Source organism: Carcharhinus amblyrhynchos, chromosome 31, assembly GCF_965287045.1.
Source record: "Carcharhinus amblyrhynchos chromosome 31, sCarAmb.v2.hapA, whole genome shotgun sequence".
NCBI classification, from domain to species: domain Eukaryota; kingdom Metazoa; phylum Chordata; class Chondrichthyes; order Carcharhiniformes; family Carcharhinidae; genus Carcharhinus; species Carcharhinus amblyrhynchos.
This window is the reverse complement of record NC_137354.1, coordinates 11,288,229-11,309,541: the sequence shown is the minus strand read 5'-3', so window position 1 is coordinate 11,309,541 and position 21,313 is coordinate 11,288,229. Positions and strand designations below refer to the sequence as shown.

General features: G+C 43.8%; 1 protein-coding gene across 1 annotated transcript in view; it reads left to right on the top strand.

Annotated features, from left to right (window-relative positions):
* The window catches only part of chata (choline O-acetyltransferase a), a 48,446-nt gene extending 35,392 nt beyond the window's left edge, over positions 1–13,054 (top strand). The window contains exons 13-15 of the mRNA XM_080215537.1: positions 582–644; positions 9,504–9,641; positions 11,590–13,054. Coding sequence (XP_080071663.1) covers positions 582–644; positions 9,504–9,641; positions 11,590–11,862 — 474 coding nt within the window. The 3' untranslated portion in view covers positions 11,863–13,054. The remainder of the gene's footprint in view (positions 1–581; positions 645–9,503; positions 9,642–11,589) is intronic.
* The last annotated feature ends 8,259 nt before the right edge of the window (positions 13,055–21,313 follow it).

Genomic DNA, 21,313 nt, shown 5'->3' with positions numbered 1-21,313 from the left:
TCACTAATGTCCTTTAGGGAAGGAAATCTGGTCTGGCCTGCATGTGACTCCAGACCCAAAGAGATGTGGTTGACTTTTAAATGCCCTCTGAAATGTCCAATTCAGAGTAAGGGTAATTAGGGACAGGCAACAAATGCTGGCCCAACCAGCGACACCCACATCCAATAAATGAATTGGACAGAAATTCATACGGAGCTATTGCTGGAGTTGAAATAATTCCTCAGAGGCTAATGTCCCTTCACCAGGTTCCCTTTATTAACAAACTCTATTCCACTTCTAGAGTGCTCCAAATACAAAGTCAGAATCTGGAGTGGACCTGACACTCCCATATTTATATACTGATGAGGCTTCCTGATTGGGCAGGCAATTATGACCTCAATCAGAGAGCTCATACTCAAAGATCCCAATCCCACAGGTCTTGTTGAAGTTATTACGAGTCAAGATAGATCAGCACGCAGAAGGGTAGCGGGTGAAGGGCACTTGGTGCGAGAGTGCCAAGGATATGGATGAAGTGTATGAGAGCTCTTTCTGTGTATAAGTAACTAACACTTGCCACTGCAATGTTTGACTTTTGATGGCAGGACTCAAAGAAGATGGAACTTCTGTGGGCAGCAATCGATGCACAGACCAATTACACTATCCTAGTAAGAGAAAATAATCTCAATTTCAAATGTTGTGTTGGCCAAGTAAAAGTTTTATTGATTATAGGTTAATTAATGAATTACTTACATTAACAGTAAAGCCATAAGTTGTGTATTTAGTAACTGAGTGTACGTCAACATTGAGTACTTTGAGTAGTTATTCAATAAATCTTTCAATATTTCATATCATTCTGTAACAGGAAAGTATTAGACTGAGTTATTTATGATTGCAAGGCAAGAAAATAATCCATATTTTAAAATAACAAATTTGTGGCTCAGTATAAGGACAGTGTGCAGTGAGGTTTCAATTTATTAAGGTTAGCCAGGACTACACTGTATGATGCAATCTATTATAAAGCACAGTTAATTTGATTTCTTTTTATCAGCAATAATTTAAGTCTCTCTGACATTCACAGATATAATTTTTTTACTGTATTACAGCACAACTGGGATGACTGGTTTTAATTCAATTATAAAATAAATGACTGGAAGTTTGGTAGAAATATATCAATTTGTTTTCCTTCCAACTGGTGGAAACTGAAGTAGAAATTTACAAGTTTTTAAGTTATTCATTAGTGTCACAAGTAGGCTTACCTTAACACTGCAATGAAGTTACTATGGAAATCCCCTAGTCACCATACTCCAGCGCCTGTTCGGGTACATTGATGGAGAATTTAGCATGGCCATTGCACCTAACCAGCATGTTTTTCAGGAAACTAGAGCACCCAGGGGAAACCCATGCAGACGCAAGAAGAATGTGCTAGCTCCACACAGACAGTGACCCAAGGCAGGAATCGAATCCAGGTCCTTGGCACTGTGAGGCAGAAGTGCTAACCACTGTGCCACCGGGGCGTGTTCACAAAGAATCTTTGGCAAAACTCTTGTTTGCATACACTTGAGGCAATGGTACCACAGCATAGACGAATGACGCCATCATGAAGGAAATTGCCCACAATGTCTTTCCCTCTGCAGACAATAAAAAGTTAATGAATAACTCTTTAGCTGTCGCAATGACCCTCAACACAGATAAGGGAGCTTAATGACAGATATAAACTTTGACAAGCGTATGTAGGGCTATTGACATCTGAAAACAGAAAGTGCGCGTTGGTTCAACCCAGTTCTGAGAACGGATTCCATCTGAGATCGTTCTTCCGCTCTTTCCAATGTTGGCAGAACCTACTGTACGCTTTCCGTGTTGTTTAGTCTTCATGTCTGATTCCTAGAGTTTCATTCTCACAAAGGCGACTCTGCAGTCTTTGAGTGGACGTGAGGAAGATGTTTCCATTAGTAGCAGTAACTAGGATCCAAGGGCACAGCCTCAGAGTAAAGGGACAACCCTTTGGAACTGAAATGAAGAGGAATTTCTTCAGCCAGAGGGTTTGGTGAATCTGTGGAATTCAGTATGTGGATGGCCCGACTACAGAGGGGGCAAAACTTGACCTCCTCGTGGGAAATAAGAAAGGACAGATGATGGAAGTATTATTGGGGGATCACTTTGGGACCAGTGGCCATAATTCTATTAGTTTTAAGATAGCTATGGAGAATAATCGTCCTGGCCCAAAAGTTAAAATTCTAAATTGGGGCAAGGCAAATTTTGATGATATCAGGCAGGAACTTTCAAAAATTAATTGGGGGAGTCTCTGGGAAGGCAAAGAGACATCTGGTAAGTGGCAGACTTTCAAAAGTGTGTTAACCAGGGTTCAGGGTAAACACATTCCTCTTAGAGTGAAAGGGAAGGCTGGCAGAAGTAAGGAATCCTGGATGACTCGGGATATTGAGACCCTGGTCAAGAAGAAGAGGCACATGACATGCATAGGCAGCTGGGATCTAGTAAATTCTTTGAAGAGTATAGGGGGTGTAGGAGTAAAGTTAAAAGAGAAATCAGGAAGGCAAAAAGGGGACATGAGATTGTTTTGGCAGATAAGGCAAAGGAGAAGCAAGAGAGCTTCTACAAATAAAGGGCAAAAGAATAACAAGGGAGAGAGTAGAGCCTCTTAAGGATCAACAAGGTTATCTGTGCAGATCCACAAGAAATGGGTGAGATCCTAAATGAATATTTCTCATCGGTATTTATTGTTGAGAAAAGCATGGATGTTAGGGAACTTGGGGAAATAAATAATGATGTCTTGAGGAGCGTATATATTACAGAGAAGGAGATGCTGGAAATCTTAAAGCGCACCAAGATAGATAAATCCTCGGGACCTGATGAAGCGAATCCCAAGACATTGTCGGAGGCTAGGGAGGAAATTGTGGGTCCCCTAGCCAAGATATTTGAATCATTGATAGTCACGGGCGAGGTGCCTGAAGATTGGAGAGTGGCAAATGTTGTGCCTTTGTTTAAAAAGGGCTGCAGGGAAAAGTCTGGGAACTACAGGCCAGTGAGCCTCACATCTGTGGTGGGTAAACTGTTGGAAGGTATTTTGAGAGACAGGATCTACAGGCATTTAGAAATGCAAGGACTGATTAGGGACAGTCAGCATGGCTTTGTGATTGGAAAATCATGTCTCACAAATTTGATTGAGTTTTTTGAAGGGGTATCCAAGAAGGTAGATGAGGGTAATGTAGTTGATGTTGTCTACATAAACTTTAGCAAGGCCTTTGACAAGGTACTGCATGGTAGATTGTTGCATAAGGTTAAAGCTCACAGGATCCAGGATGAGGTATCTAAATGGATACAAAATTGGCTTCTCGACAGAAGCCAGAGGGTTGTTTTTCAAACTGGAGGCCTGTGACCAGTGGTGTTCCTCAGAGATCAGTACTGGGTTCACTGTTATTTGTCATTTATACTAATGACTTGGATGAGAATATAGGAGGCATGGTTAGTTGGTCTGCAGATAACATCAAGATTGGTGGCATAGTGGACAGTGAAAAGAGTTATCTCCAATTGCAACAGGATTTTGATCAATTGGGCCAGTAGGCTGGTGAATGGCAGATGGAGTTTAATTTAGACAAATGTGAAGTGATGCATTTTGGTAGATTGAACCAGGGTAGGGGAGAGTTACAGAAAAAAGAGATCGAGGGGTACATGTTCATCGCTCCTTAAAATAGAGTCACAGGTGGACAGAATGGTGAAGAAGGCATTCGGCATGCTTTGTTTCATTGGTCAGAACATTGAATACAGGAGTTGGAATGTCTTGTTGAAGTTGTACAAAACATTGGTAAGGCAATACTTGGAATACTGTATGCAATTATGGTCATCCTGTTATAGAAAGGATATTATTAAACTAGAAAGAGTGCAGAAAAAATTTACTAGAATGCTACCAGGACTTGATGGTTTGGGGTATAAGGAGAGGCTAGATAGACTGGGACTTTTTTCTCTGGAGCGTAGGAGGCTGAAGGATGATCTTATAAAGGTCTATAAAATAATGAGGGGCATAGGTCAGCCAGATAGTCAATATTTTTTCCCAAAAGGAGGGGAGTCTAAAACTAGAGGGCATAGGTTTAAGATGAGGGGGAGAGATACAATTTTTTCACACAGAGGGTGGTGAGTGTCTGGAGCAAGCTGCCAGAGGTAGTAGTAAAGGGAGGTACAATCTTGTCTTTTAAAAAGCATTTAGACAGTTACATGGGTAAGATGTGAATAAAGGGATATGGGCCAAATGCTATGATTTATGACTCTCTGACTCTAAGGCTGTGGAGGCCAGGTCATTGAGTGTATTTAAGACAAATGGATAGGTTCTTGATTAGTAAGGGGATCAAAAGTTATGGGGCAACAGCAGGAGAATGGGGTTGAGAAACTTATCAGCCATGATTGAATGGCGGACAGACTCGATGGGTTGAATGGCCTAATTTTGCTCCTATGTCTTATGGTCTTATGGAACCTCCTCCCCCCTTTCCAAAATAATCTACTGCTCATCAGCACTTACTGAATACCCTACTCTCTGTCTATCATTGCAGTAACCGATTCTGTTTGAGTAACATCTCTTTTTCTTACTATCAGGGATTAATCGCTCCTACACCCAATTTGTGTTCCCTGTCAGTGCATTCTGCACCCTTGGTGCTGCTACTGGTATCATTCCAGCTGCATCAAACCATTCACCCTTTTCTCAAAGCAAAATATTGCTGGGTAATGCAACAACTTATCTCATCCTCGAGCGAAACGCACCTCGGAAAAACTGTTCCATTATCAACAATATCGATTAGTTTTATTCTCAAATTAAATGGAGCTATTTATTTTCCCATCGGATGGTTTTGACTGCAATAGCTACCCAGAACCCAGGTTAGAAGAATGAAAACCACTTCTTGGTCTTGGATCATCATACTGACCTCTCCTGGTCAGCTGAACTGCGCTCGCTCCATCCGTCGCCCACTCTGATTCCCATGGCAGACCTTGCAAAGGTCCGTTGATCTCGGGCAAGATTTACCAGTCTTGGGGTGAGCATGGCTGGAAAATCATAAGCCAGAATTCTCTAACTGTTCACGCCCCGCCCGTGAGGGTGGAGAATTTGGCACTGACCCAAATCTCCGTTCACTGCAGCGGGACCGGAGAATCCCACTGGCGTGAATGGCTAAAGAACACCGGCCATATCTGCCGTAGACTGAATGCCACAAGGTTCACCAAACAACCTCCTGGGATTGTCCCATGAGGAAAGATTGAATGGACTGGGCTTTTATTCTCTGGAGCTCAGAAAAATAAGGGTGATTTCATTCAAATGTACACAATTCTTATAGGGTTGGCAGGGTAGGTACAGAAAGGATGTTTCCTCTGGCCGAGGGTGGTGGGGGTTGGAGGGTGAGGGAGACAGGTGGGGTGGACACTGAAGGGGAGAGAGGGGCACAGTCTCAGAATAAGGGGCAGGCCAGTCAGGACTGAGATCAGGAGGAATTTCTTCACTCAGAGGATGGTGAATCTTTGGAATTCTTGCCCTGGGGAGCTGTGGAGGCTCCGTCATTGAGTATGGGTTCTGAAGGAAATGGCAGAGGTGATAGTGGATGCCTTAGTGATTATTTTCCAAACCTCGCTGGATTCCAGGGAAGTGCCGGAAGATTGGAAAATGGCTAATGTTACGCCACTGTGTAAAAAGGGTAGCAGGCAAAAGGCAGGGAATTATAGGCCGGTTAGTTTAATGTCTGTTGTAGGAAAAATGCTTGAATCTGTCATCAAAGAAGAAATAGCGAGGCACCTTGAGAAGAATTGTTTGAGAGAGCAGACGCAGCATGGATTCGTTAAGGGGAAGTCGTGTCTGACGAATTTATTGGAATTCATTGAGGATGTGTCTAGTGCGGTGGACGGAGGGGAGCCGGTGGATGTGGTGTTTCTCGATTTTCAGAAGGCGTTTGATAAGGTGCCGCACAAAAGGTTGTTACAGAAGGTTAGGGGGCATGGAGTTGGGGGTAGGGTGTTAGCGTGGATAGAGGATTGGTTGTCAAATAGGAGGCAGAGAGTGGGGGTCAATGGGTGCTATTCGGATTGGCGGATGGTGACTAGTGGAGTGCCCCAGGGGTCGATGCTGGGGCCTCAGCTATTTACCATTTATATAGATGATCTGGAGGAGGGAGCTGAGTGTAGGGTGTCGAAATTTGCTGATGACACAAAGCTAAGTGGAAAAGCAAATTGTGCGGAGGGTGTGGAAAGTCTGCAGAGGGTGTGGAAAGTCTGCTGAGGGATCTAGATAGGCTGAGCGAGTGGGCGAGAACCTGGCAGATGGAATACAATGTCAGCAAGTGTGAGGTTATCCACTTTGGCAGGAATAATAGTAGGAGGGATTACTATTTAAAGGGCGAAAAGCTGCAGCATGCTACAGTGCAGAGGGACCTGGGGGTCCTTGTGCATGAGTCACAAAAACCCAGCCTACAGGTGCAGCAGGTGATCAGGAAGGCAAATGGGATGCTGGCCTTCATAGCGAGGGGATTTGAATATAAAAGTAGAGAGGTCTTGCTGCAACTGTACAGGGCACTGGTGAGGCTGCAGCTGGACTACTGTGTGCAGTTTTGGGCGCCGCACCTGCGCAAGGATATTTTGGCCTTGGAGGGAGTGCAGAGGAGGTTCACTAGGCTGATACTGGAGTTGAGGGGGTTGAATTATGTAGAGAGGCTGAATAGACTGGGCTTGTACTCGTTGGAGTTTAGAAGGATGAGGGGGGAATCTTATTGAGACATATAAGATGATGAAGGGGACGGATAGGGTAGAGGTAGAGAGATTCTTCCCGCTCAGAAAGGACAGCAGGACTAGAGGGCACAGCCTCAACATAAGGGGGAGGCAGTTTAGAATGGAGTTGAGGAGGAACTTCTTCACTCAAAGGGTGGTGAATCTCTGGAATTCTCTGCCCATTGAAGTGGTGGAGGCTGCCTCGCTAAATATATTTAAGACGCGGGTTGATGGGTTTTTGACAGACAGGGGAATTAAGGGTTATGGGGAGAAAGTGGGAAAGTGGAACTGATCCACTTCAGATCAGCCATGATCTTATTGAATGGCGGGGCAGGCTCGAAGGGCTAGATGGCCTACTCCTGCTCCTATTTCTTATGTTCTTATGTTCAGGATTGAGATGAATAGCTTTCTGCACATTGAAAATATCCTGAGATACGGTGGGATAGTGCAGGAAAACAGTGGTGATGTGGGCCATCAGCTCTGATCACATTGAATGGCGGAATGGCCTGGAAGGGCTAAGCGGTCTCCTCCAGCTCCTATTTCTTAAGCTCTAATGTAAATACTGATTGATGCTTTGAATTCAATGTATCCTCACACAACAGCAATTGAGGAAACTGCATTTCTGTTTTAATAACCTGGCTTCCTGTCATAAAATATTGCAGCTTTTAAACTAACCATGCAGCCACAAAGTCTAGGCTGTGTCCAGTAATCTTTAGTACTTATAAAACTGTATTTAAAGACCCTTCACTTTCAAATTATACAAATAATATTCCAGTGTTTAATAATTGCTTTGGGAATTTTATGAAACAGTAAGTGGTGAGATGCAGCCTGTGTTGTGGAGGAGTCAGGTGGGATAGGGGATAAAACACACTGACCACAACGCCAGCCTCTCTTGTTCCTTGGCACCTGGTTAAATCTGACATTGGCATTTACCAGGAGCACGTTACCCACTCTACCATTTCAGCAAGCAGAAAACATGGTATTGAGGGAGAATGTAGACAGATATCATCCCAGTGGCATAGTGGGTTAGTACGCTGCTTCACAGCGCCAGGGAACCAGGTTTGATTCCCAGCTTGGGTCACTGTCTGCACCTTCTCTCCATGTCCGCGTGGATTGCCTCCAGGTGCTCCGATTTCCTCCCACTGTCCGTAAGACGTGCTGGTTAGGTGCTAAATTCTCCCTCAGTGTATCCGAACAAACACCAGAGTGTAGCGACTAGGGGATGTCACAGTAACTTCACTGCATTGTTGATGTAAGCCTACTTGTGACACTAATAAATTACAGGAACACTATTACAGGAATGGCCTAGAAATTTGGGAATGCCCATTTTCCACCCGGTTCCGCAATCGGGGTAAAAGCTGTAGGTTTTCTCATTGCAGATATTAAGAATATAAGAACTAGGAGCAGGAGTAGGCCACCTGGCCCCTCGAGCCTGCTCTGCTGTTCACTAAGATCATGGCTGGTCTTTTTGTGGACTCAGCTCCACTTATCCCCCCGCTCACCATAACCTTTAATTCCTTCACTGTTCAAACATTTATCTCTCCCTGCCTTAAAAACGTTCAGTGAGGGAGCCTCAACTGCTTCACTGGACAGGGAATTCCACAGATTCACAACCCTTTGGGTGAAGAAGTTCCTCCTCAACTCAGTCCTAAATCTGCTCCCCCTGATGTTGAGGCCTTGCCCCCTCTGGTTTCACCCGCCAGTGGGGCTGGTTTCTTGTCTCGGGCTAAACCAAGGGCATCAAATGGGTGCCGACCTCTTCTCCACATCTGTGGAATGTTTAATGGTTGCTCCAGCTGTGGTTAGAGGAGAGGGTGGCCAGAAGTCTTGGTTTTACCAGGATAGTCCCAGATTTTCATCAGACGCCCTGGCAATTTCCTCAAAGTTATGGAAACGCCCCGGTTTCAACCTTTCCCTATTTTGGGCAATCTTGAAATGTTGCCGATGGCAACGCATGGCAGCACAGTACAACTGCAACCAGGATGTAAACTGAGAAGGTGCAGCCGGGCTGGGGGGCAGGGGGAAACGCAGACACACCGGGGTAATTGACAGCTGGGATCCCATGGGAACACACCCGGATGGGCTTCTGCTCCAGGGGATCTGTCCAGTCTGGGTGTGGTGTTGATGTCTCTTAGCAATCATGAGTTCGGTAATATTAGAGGATGTATGGTACTTAGAAGCTCTCAAAGAGGTGGCCAGGGAGAAACAGCTCAGTCCTACACTGGAGTGGGGTTTAATCGCACAGACCCTCACTTCCCCACAATGTGAAACTTAACATTACCAGGGGTTAGTCAAAGCGTCCCCGGTTCTAACTTCTGAAAACCCAGGCAATTAAAGATTGCCTTTTCTTTGTCCTCACTGAGCAGGTTGGCTGATGCACATTGAGCAGAGCTACGTGCACATGTCTGACCTGCCAAAACACTCATCCACACAGCAAGTGCCGAGGGCCTGGTGTTCACCATCTGTGTGGCTGTGTCAGCTTCAATCGAGGCATTCGGGGGGGGGAATTAGATGATTATTTGAAAAGAAACAATCTGCAGGATTGTGGGGAGAAGGCAGGAGAATGGATCGGCGTGAAGCGCTCATTTGGAGAGCTGGTGCAGATACGATGGGCTGAAAGGCCTCCTTCTGCGCTGTAACAACTCTTAAAAATTACTTTTTGGCCCACGTAACCCCTGAAAAACGGGTGCTACAGGGCCCAATTTCCAGGGCTTTCAATTTCACTGCTTGATAAATTGATACCAAATAATAGAATATTTTGGGCTATGTTCTAGGCTATTACCGGAATGGCGATAGACAATCACTTATTGGGACTGCGGGAGATGGCAAAGGAACTGCAAACGGATTTACCGGAACTATTCACCGATAAAACATACCTGATGAGTAACCATTTTGCCCTCTCAACCAGCCAGGTCAGTGTCTAAGCACGACTGTACCAAGATTCCTTAATTAGTTTGTATTGGTTAAGTAAGAGTATACAGGGGGAATACCATATTGCCACTGCAGGTTAGAAGTCTACATCCTATGCTCCCCGCAATGATACAGCACAAATCTCCACACTATGGGCCCAATTTTACCATCAAGTTGTGCCCGTTTTCAGGCACGAAAACTTGGTAAAATTGGATATGAGGTGAGTAGCACGACCCACGCCCGTCTCCGCGCTGGTTCCCCCTTTACCAAGGCCCAAAAATGGCCGCAATCTGGACCACCCCCGAAACGGGCGTGACGGCCATTTAAATATATTTGCATGCATTTAAATCGACTTAATGGGCTGCAAGCCCAACTTTACCAGCACACCACTACCTCCACCCCCACTTTTACCACTGCATTCGCTCATCCAGAATTGGCATGGAACAGACATGCTCCGTAGACGTCCAGTTAGTGAGGAGGTAGGTGCCAAACATCCAACGGCTCTCTGCTTGAGATCAGTGCGGGAGAGAGGGGGGGGCCGCTGCCACTCTGCCTGAGATCTGTGGGGGGGGGGGGGGGTAGTCTGCTGCCACTTTGTCTGTGATTGGTGTGGGGTGGAGAGAGGGGTGGGGCCCGCGATCTGTCTGGGTAGCAGTGGGGTGGGGGTAATGAGGGGGTCAGTAATGTTGTGGGTATGGAGCAATGTCTGTGGGGGTTAAGAGGAGGCATTATCTGGGCTGGGAGGGGTGTGGCAGGGGAGCCGCATTCTATCTTTTCGTCCGCACATGCGCAGTCAGAGACTCCGGCTGGAACTGCAGAGTTTTGGGTGTGTTAAGCCCCACCCACAGGAGTGTGCAGTGCGATTCAGAATTGCTAATACTTTTTCAGGCAGAGTGCGTATGGGGGTGCCTGAGAACAGGTCTAAAAGTCAGATTCCCAGTTTCAAGTCCGCCCAGCACTTAGAATCAGAATGGTAAAATAGGGCCCTAAGAGTAAACTGCTTTCAAATTCTTGAAAGACATAAATTGAAGTTTAAAGCATTGACAAATGATGTAAGACTCGCCATAGCCCCTCTGTCTCAGGAGCCAGTTACATAACTGGGTCAGAAATGTGTGTTGCTGCTATTAATAAGTCATGTTGAAACCTCTGTAAGAATTGGATTGTGGATCAAAACTTTATTGTGTTGTACTGTCTCCTAGAAAGGACTGTGTCATTTGAGGGAGAGGATTATTGAAAAGCAAGTCTATATGTGGGGCGCAAGCAGGATTAGGATATTGAGTTGGATGATCAGCCATGATTGTGACAAATGACACAGCAGGCTTGGGGGACCAAATGGCCTCCTCCTGCTCCTAACTTCTATGTTTTTACACTTAAGTGATATCATAGAATCCCTACAGTGCAGAAGGAGGCCATTTGGTCCATCAAACCTGTACCGACAACAATCCCACCCAGGCCCTTTCCAGGTAACCCCACGTATTGATCCTGCTAATCCCCCTGACAGTAAGGGGCAATTTAGCAAGGCTGAATCAATTAACCCACACATCTTTGGAATGTGGGAAGAAATGGGAGCAGCTGGAAGAAACTCATGCAGACACGGGGTGAACGTGCAAACTCCACACAGACCTGAGACTGGAATCGAACCCAGGTCCCTGGCACTATGAGCGAACAGTGTAACCACTGTGCCACTGTGTTCGCCCTTTATCAAGGATGTCTATGAATAGTTTATTATGGACATTTGCTATTGTATTGAAGGGACAAAGTCACAAAGTGGTGTGTGCACTTTTACACAGGGGTAGTGGAAAGGTTGTTGTTTAAATTTAATTGAATTTAAATAATACCCACGTCATGGGAATGTGGAACAGATAAATGTAAGGGTGGCTCTATTCACTCAATTTCGCTTCCTATACACAGTATACGATGATTAATTCCCTGTCTTTCATTGTCCTACAGGTAACTACTACATCAGAAACCTTTCTGTTCTATGGCCCTGTGGTACCAGATGGTTATGGTGTGGCCTACAACGCACACCTGGACCAGATCATCTTCTGCATTTCCAGCTTCAATGACTGCAGGGAGACCTCTTCTGCCATGTTTGCGAAAGCTGTGGAGAAGAGTTTCGGGGAGATGAAGGAGCTGTGTGCAAAGTGCAACACCAAAGCCAAGCAAAATTTCATGGGGAACGCAACCCAGAAAGTTCACAATGGAAGGAAGCCATGCCATTAGAAGTCCCCACACTGGTTGTTTGGGCTGTGAAATGCACAAGTGGTCATGTTTCTATGCAATGCAATATCGCATACTCTCATCAGTCTCAGTCCATTTGCAGCTTGTAAAAGGATCTGATGACACATCAACTTGCTTCCGTTCATACATCGTAACCGAAAAGATTATAAACAAGTCAAATTATAACATTCGCTCTACTGTAATTGTATGTTTTTGCCATAGAAAATGGGGAAATATATCCGTGTTGTTTATCAAACCTCAATCGCTGGTCTGCCAAATACATGATCATTAGTGATGTAATTACATCCATGCCATCTAACCCTCATCATTTGTGTAATGTACAAAGAGAATGTATTTTGTTTATTGAAGAACTTTGTTCTGTGCTGTTGTGGTAAAATGTTTATTAAAGAATTGAATCATGTTGGTAGCCACACCATTTGAACCGCACAAAATATTATTTTTTCTGGCCATTTGTTTCTCATGCAAACTTCAGAGTCTCTGTGCCAAAAATGTGGTGTTAGTTGGAGAACGTGAGCTTGACTATAAATGTTTCACATGTTTTGGTGTGAGTGTATTCTGGGTGTATTCTTGTACACGCTGTCGTAGCAATAGGATGTAAAGCTATAACCTCAGATGGATGTGTTCTCACAGTTTCCTTACAGAAGTCAAGATATGTGGTGTGCTTTGTTCTATAAATATTTATGAGTAATTGCTGCATAGTACATCTATATGCCAATCAGATAAAACTATTTTTGTTCCAAAATCAGGAGTGTTGCACTCCTGCTTTATTTATATATAAATTATGATTATGCAACAAAGGAAACATATTTTACAGAATAGATTGCAGGAAAGTCAAATATATATGTATAGTCAGTACAGTCCCAAGAGCTATTTATTGTACATAAATACATATTTTAGAGAAGTAAGGAGGTACAGATGTATTTCATGTTGGAAACTGATGATAAATTCTATGTATTTTGCAACATATTTTGTGTTCAGACTGTGTGTTTCTTGTCTGAAATGTGAATCAGTGTGAGTGTGCGGGGTGTTATTAATTTTATGTTCATTGTCCTTTGCCAAGTTCTGTCCTGTAACACTGTCCCTACAGACAGGGTGCTTGAGAGTCGGTGCTATTGACCAAGTGAAGGGAAAGTTAACATGGACAACTGTGCAATCTTGTTCAATAAAATACTTGTTGTGGAAACAGTGAGTGGGTTATTATAATAATAACAACTTGCGTTAATCCTGTGATTGTACCCTTGCATATCTCCATCTCAGAATAGGCCAGTTATCAGTTTGCTGGATTCTGAACCTGAAGAATTACCAGGAATAAAATACTATGCTCAGACCAGTAACAAACATAAAACTAACAATGTGATAAAAATACATAACAATCTTCATTGTCATCAGATATTCTTGCTTCTGATTATATATTTTAATATTTTGGAAATGGAACATCATAGTTTTGAAGAAAGTCTAAGCTTTTTCTTCCTTGGAAATGTAGAAATGTAGAAACAGAAGATAGGAGCAGGAGGAGGCCATTTGACCCTTCGAGCCTGCTCTGCCATTCATCATGATCATGGCTGATCGTCCAACTCAATAGCCTAATCCTGCTTTCTCACCATAGCCTTTGATCCCATTCACACCAAGTGCTATATCCAGCCGCCTCTTGAATACATTCAATGTTTTGGCATCAACTACTTCCTGTGGTAATGAATTCCACAGGCTCACCACTCTTTGGGAGAAGAAATGTCTCCTCAAATCCATTCTAAATGGTCTATCCTGAATCCTCTGACTGTGACCTCTGGATTCCCCCACTATTGGGAACATCCTCCCTGCATCTACCCTGTCTAATCCTGTTAGAATTTTATAAAACTATACGAGATCCTCCCCTCCCTCATTTGTCTGAACTCCAGCAAAAAAATTCTAATCTAGTCAATCTCTCCTCATACATCAGTCCCGCCATTCTCAGAATCAGATAGCAAACCTTCACTGCTCTCTCTTGAGAGCAAGAACATCCTTCCTCAGAAAAGGAGACCAAAGCTGCACACAATATTCCAGGTGCGGCCTCACCAAGGCCCTGTATAATTACAACAACACCTCCCTGCTCCTGTACTCGAAAACCTCTCACAATGAAGGGGAACATACCATTTGCCTTCTTTGCCACCTGCTGCACCGTCATGCTTAGGGAACAGGGAGGAATAAGTGGAAGATATATGAGAGGCTTTTACGCTGATGAAAGACATTGACAGGATAAACAGTGGAAGGTGGTTTCTACAAGTTAACTACAACTATTCAAGTCGAAAGAAAGTGATCCATTTAATGAAGAAATTAAAGTGTTAATGAAAATTGAGAAAATAAAGTACACTTCGCAGTGTTTGAACTTGTGCCAAGAAGCTGATGAAAGACATGACACAGAAGCAAAAAAATTCATAAGAAGCTTGAGTATCTTACTGGTGGAACACAGCCAATTATCTGTGATGGAAATTAGATGATTAAAAACAGGACTACCAAAAATCCATGAAATGACTGCTAAACAAATGATTGATGAAACTAATTTTAAAAATTGTATTTGCAGGCTAAAATGTACAATGCCAGCCCGTTGTAATAAACCACAGAAACAAAGCCCATGTCTTGAGAAAACCAAGATGTGGAGATGTCGGCTTTGGACTGGGGTGGGCACGGTAACAAGTCTCACAACACCAGATTAAAGTCCAACAGGTTTATTTGGTAGCATAAGCTTTCGGAGAACTGCTCCTTCATCAGGTGAGTGAAGAGCTGGGGTCACAAACAGGGCATATATAGACACAGACTCAATTACAAGGAATTCAACTCTTCACTCACCTGATTGATGAAGGGGCAGCTACCAAATAAACCTGTTGGGACTTTAAGCTGGTGGTGTGAGACTTCATATTGAGAAAACCAACACAGAGACAGACAAAAACAGAAACATGTGTCAGCCATCTTTAGGGCACAAAAGGTGGTCTTTACCATTAACTCCCCTTAATGATTGAGACAAGGCACCCTAAAGAAATTATACTAGATTGTGAGTATAATCTTCCTCAAATCAATATTTGTTTGAGTATCCAATTATTAATTAAGATGGATTTAGGTATTGTAAGCAAATTTAAAGTTTAGTAGTCATGTTATAATCATCTTTGATCGTAACTGATCATTATTAAGGGAATACAATGTTGAATATTTACTTCTCTTTAGAATAGTCACTGTCTGTATTAATAAATATTCATAAGCAAATTTGAAAGAGTTGTGGTCTCATACTTGTATCCTGATGAACCTACACATGGATAACAAAATCCTAAAATTCTAATACTGGGATTTTAAATGCTGATATTGGTAAATGTAAACGGAGTTGTTCCTGTGATAATATGCCTGTAAATATATACAACTTAGAGATAATTTTGCTAGTTTGAAAACTCCTAGGAAGGAGGGCATTTCATTGTGGGACCCATTCTATAGCTGGTAATGCAAACTAATGATCTGAATTTGAGGTCTTTTGCTAAGGAAGAGTTTGACTGGATAGGTTTACCTTATTAGATGTGTAAAGATAGTAGAATCATCAATACGAGTGGTTATGATTAGAAAGATAAAGGAGTAAACTTATTCATAGTAGTTGAACCGTCACAAATGGCGACTGACAAAGGAATTCGGTATGTATTTGAAAATGAAGACTTGCTTCCCTTACGCATCTTCACATACACACACACACACACTTTTTGTACACTTTGGGGAATAGCGGAAGGACATCCAAACTGATTATCTGCTCATTGAACTATGCTGAACTCTCCTTCTGTGGCCAACAAATTCTGGCATGAGACTTGAACCTGGAACCTGATAGGAATGCTATCACTGTGTCACAAAGCTTCCACTAAATAAAGACTATGATCAGTGCAGGGAAATGGTAGTAGCGAACTGCGTGGTTAGAATTCCTACAGTGCAGAAAGAAGTCATTCAGCCCATTCAATCAACCCCACCCAAGTTCTATCTCCATAACCCCATTTATTTACCCTACTAACCCCCTGAAATTAAGGTGCAATTTATCATGGCCAATTAACTTGGGGACAGTACAGTGGCATAGTGGTTGGCACTGCTGCCTCACAGCACCAGTGACCCAGGTTCAACTCCCGGCTTGGGTTACTGTCTGTGTGGAGTTTGCACAGTCTCCCCATGTCTGAGTGGGTTTCCTCTGGGTGCTCCGGTTTCCTCTCAAAGTCCGAAGATGTGTGGGATAGGTGGATTGGTCATGCTAAATTGCCCTTTTGTGTCAGGGGGACTAGCTAAGGTAACTGCATGAGGTGACGGAGATAGGACCTGGGTGGGTTCGCAGTCAGTGAAGACTTGATTGGCCGAATAGCCTCCTTTTGCACTGTAGGTTCTATTCCAATCTGCACATCTTTGGAGTGCGGGAGGAAACTGGGGCACCCAGAGGAATCCGACGCAGACATGGGGAGAACATGCAGACTCTGCACAGACAGTAACCCAAGTTGGGAATTGAATCCGGGTCCCTGGCACTGTGAGGCAGCAATGCTAGCCACTGTGCCGCCCTGTAAACTCCCATTAACAGTCAAAATACTCAAAGGTTCGATTCTTGCATTTCTTGATGAGTCAACAGTTGCTTAATTTGAAATGTTGTTTAAAATCTAGATTTTTCTTTCTGTCCAATAGGGCAGCTTCAGAACAAGTATGTGCAAATTTACGAGGCAGGTTGTGAGATTAAACGTCATTTCTGATTGATCAGAAAGAGGAGCTATAAAAATGATTTTGCCGTAAATCCTTAACAGCCAGCAGAGTGAAGCAAGACTGGGAAAGGAAAGTGGCAGCTGACATTTCTTCATTCTGCTACCACGTAAACGATCTTTTAAATCCCAATATCAATGCATTCATTAATAACCAGGGGTTCGTTTAAACAGGGTAGAGAAGGCTTTGCGAAAGTCAAGCTGGAAAATGTGCCACATTCAAGGGAGAGAGACAGATCAGTCAGTAAGGAGCATTGTTAAAGCCAACTAAAATACCAGCGCTGTAGTGAAGTCAGATTCCAATGTCACTTTCAGTGAGAGAAGCTGTTCTCAACTAATAAGCTTCATGGGGTGGCACAATGGTTAGCACTGCTGCCTCACAGTGCCAATGGACTTGGATTCGATTCCTGGCTTGGGTTTGTGTGGAGTTCGCATGTTCTCCCTGTGTCTGCTTGGGTTTCCTTCGGATGCTCCGGTTTCCTCCCACAGTCCCAAGATGTACAGGTCAGGTGGACTGACCGTGCTAAATTGCCCCTTAGTGTCAGGGGGACTAGCTAAGGTAAATGCATGGGGTTATGGGGCTAGTGCCTGGGTGGGATTGTTGTCAGTGCAGACACGATGGGCCGAATGGCCTCCTTCTGCACGGTAGGGATTCTCTGTATTCAAATAATATCTTAAAAATAACCCACAAAGGACAGGCATTGATTTTTCTTGTGAACTACCATAAATCACGTTTCAAGGAAATATATTTTGTAAATCATTGCACAATGGTGAAATGCGCCGGAATTCTAACATCCGCCCACCACGGAATCGGAGCAAGCGAGGGGTGGACAATGGAAATGTCCGTTGACCTCGGGTGGGATTTTCCAACCTTGGGTCGAGCGAGTCTGTAAAATCCCGTCCACGCGTGCTCTTTAATCCTTCCATTCAATCTTCAGGATTGGAATTTATTCAGTTTCTTACACGAATTTCAGCATTAACTGCAGCCCAGTTGTTATTTTATTACCATTGTAAAATATATTATAAAAATAACAGAGCTGATAGGAAGCAAGGTTGTGATTGAATCTCAGCATTCAGATGACACTCTATAAACAATCCAAGTTTCATTCTCAAGGTTTGTGTCACCTTAAGCACTGTGTCAAAATTACAGCCTTATTACTCACTTTCAACCAGTCATAATTCAGTTGCAGTTTCAAGTTTACATCTTCGCCATCCTATAAACCAATCTGCATAAAATGCAGCTGATGGCGACACAATCGGTATTCTTGGAATCCGACAGAATCCCTACAGTCCCTAGAGGTCATCTGGCCTGTCAAGTCCGGACCGACCACAATCCCGCCCAGCCCCTATCCCCATAACCCTACATATTTACCCTGCTAGTCCCGCTAACACTAAAGGGCAATTTAGCACGGCCAATCCAGCTAACCCGCATATCTTAGACTGAGAGAGGAAACCGGAGCGCCCGGAGGAAACCCACGCAGACACGGGGAGAACGTGCAGGCTCCACACAGACAGTGACCCGAGCTAGAAATTGAACCCGTGTCCCTGGCGCTGTGAGGCAGCAGTGCCCCAGATTTCTCTGAAAGCATAAGACTGTTCCCCTGCCTCCCAAACCCATCAAGTCAGTCAGGCCTTAACATTAGATTGAAGTTTAAATCAAACCGGATCAGATACCGTTTGGGATTGCAAAACGGAGCCTCCCTTTGATTTATTGTTTGGGAACTGGAGCTGAAGGAAAGAGAGGGGCAACTAATACTAAACAAAGCAGAACGACTGGGTGCATCGATTAGAATGATTCTGGGGTGAAATAGTGCTGGGATGTGTGTGACCTGCGGGGACAATAAAATCATTTATATTGGTCTTAACGTTGCCAACCCTCTGGGATTGGCCTGGAGACTGCAGGAATTAGATTTCAATCTCCAGGACACTGCTGGGAGAATCACCATTGAGACATTAAAAATAGTTTTTTTTTGGTTAAGCTGATATATAACAGAGTGGGGTAAAAAAAAGCTATTTGATGGACAGTCAAACATCATCCAACTGGGTAATACATCTTTGCTTCCCACGCAGCCACAGTGGAGCAGCCCAGAGCTCCCCTATCCACTCCTCTATAACCCTCTTAAATCTTCATTAATCTGTTAAATAGTCCAACATGAAAATTGCAGAACAGGGAAAGTGGGACCAGCTGAATAAGCAGCTGGTCTTTCTAATCCAGATGTTTACTCTCTCTTTCCCCTCCAAACCTCATTGCTTGGTAACTAGTAACCACAGGAGTTTGCTAGAATCATTAGACTCTGCTCCCCCTCCAAAACAAACAGTAATCGTATCCATCGATCGTGAACTCCATACATTGCTAATCAGGTTTTTTAAAACCCCAAAGTAAAGTCACATGAAGGGTTCAAACAGCTTGGGACAGAGTGACTTTTTTGGGAGAGAGTGCACACACACATGTATGTGAAGGAATCAGGGAGGCAGAGGAAGAAGAGGGGTGAAGGACAGTCATGACACTCGGCTGAAAATATTTACTCAAAATATTTATCATCTATGGCTTTCTTGCATGTTAAATCTGTATGAACACAGGGAGCTCTGTAATGTGGAGGAATGGGAGTGGCTGGGGGACGAAGAGGATGGCAAAGAAAGCAAAAATATTGCATGTTAGAAGGTCTGCTATAAAGCACTGAATGCAAGACCGTAAGGCTTGCTACAAGACAAAAACCATCTACACCCATTCATCACACAATTGGATTCATGTCTTCCCTGATAGCCGAATAGATATGTGCCCTAAATACAACACACACAGGAAGGCCACCTACACATCCGGCATCAAAAAAAAATGTTCTTTTGAAAACTGGAGGGTTAATACTCAAGACTTTCCAAATCTGCCTTGGTGCCTAATCAATGTTTTCCTACCAGCGAACTGTAGTGGCCGTTCCCAACCATCCAACCTGGCTCCCTTCAAATTGCGGAAACATGAAGAAGTGTATGTCTTAACATTTTTTATATAATCTTAGTACAAAATAAAAACTCATGACGCGCTTCTTTATTTAATCTCCCAGGGTGGTTTTCTGATTCTGAACGTGCCTTTTCTTCCACAGGACGCTTCAAGAACAAAATCTCAAAGTTCTCCCGAAATTCCTCACTATGTGTGTATGTTCCCCCGCAGTCACGGTTGGATTTCACTTGGTTATAAAGTCTGCTTCTGTTCTACAGATCCATATTTGTGCTGACTTCCTCACCAATTCTCCCCACATATCCTTTGATCCCTATTGACCCAAAGTTATATCTAACTTGTTTTTGAAAATATGCAGGGCAGGATTTTTACAGCCTGGCTCATCCTGAAGTCATAAAATCCCACCCGAGGGCATGGTCCAGCCCTGGCCCATTCTGATTCCCATGCTGGGTGGGACGGTAAAATTCTAGCCACAATGTTTTGGTCTCAATTATTTTCTGTGGTAGTGAATTCCAAAGGCTCACCAATCTCTGGATGAAGAAATTTCTCCTCACCTCAGTCATAAATGGTCTTCCCCATATCCTCAGGCTGTGCCCCTGTTTCTGGACTCTCCCACCATCGGAAACATCCCTTTTTTATTTAGTCCTGTCAGAATTTTGTTGGTTTCTTTATTATTCCTCTCATTCTTCTAGACACAGTGAATCTAATCCTAACTAATTCAATCTTTTCTGGTATGTCAGTGTCACCATCCCAGGACAATATCTTACAGTATGTCATACTCTAACATTCAAAGTGAGTATGAGATATATGTAAAGTAACAGGTGAATTGTGGTCGAATATAACACACTGCACAACAGATGGCAGATGAAACCAAACCAGATTCCATGGATTTTTCAACAATCCACCCAGATATTTGTTATATTGAAGTTTGGAAGAGGAAGAGGTGACTTGTCTGGCACATCTAAGATTCTGAGGGGTCTTGACTAGGTGGATGTGGAGAGGATGTGTCCTCCTGTAAGAGACTCAGAACCAGGGGTCACTGCTTAAAAAATAAGGGGACAATCTCATCATTGCATCCTGCTGTCTAATGGGCGGAGTGAGCTGGTAAGATCCTGAGAGAGCTGAGAACTCAGGTTCGCGCCTGATATCTCACCTTTTGTAATCTTACCAGCAGTGGAAATCTGGCGCAATCAACCTTACGTCCAAAAACTGTGACCCACCTCATAAAGAAGATGGCACTGAGTGCCAATCTCCAACGCTGAATAGGTGCCACCACGCCTTAGGAAAAGGAAGGTCTTGTGCGTAGTTTCTTTCTGCCTCAAGCTCCAGGTTCCAGTCCCACTTCAGGACTTGTTGGCCATGGAAGATGTGTTGATAATGTGGTCACACAGGCTGGTTATAATTCCGTACATCCTTCCAATACACCGGGTGGCAGGCAGTGAGAGTGTGAGAGTCCCCTGATCAATGGTGTTTAATGCAGAGCAGTGTCCCTCAAGCTACAGCCTCTGGGCAACCAACTGGCAAGTGATCAGTTCCAGGGAAAAACTCGCTGTGAAAACATACATAGGTAGGTGTGACGAAAGGTCATCCAGACTCAAAACTTTGGCTCTATTCTCTGTTCCACAGATGCTGTCAGACCTGCTGAGATTTTCCAGCGTTTTCTGATTTTTGTTTCAGATTCCAGCATCCACAGTAACTTGCTTTTCGTATGTGTGCTTTGTCTGTCTCCTGTGTCGTTAGAGAGGAGAAA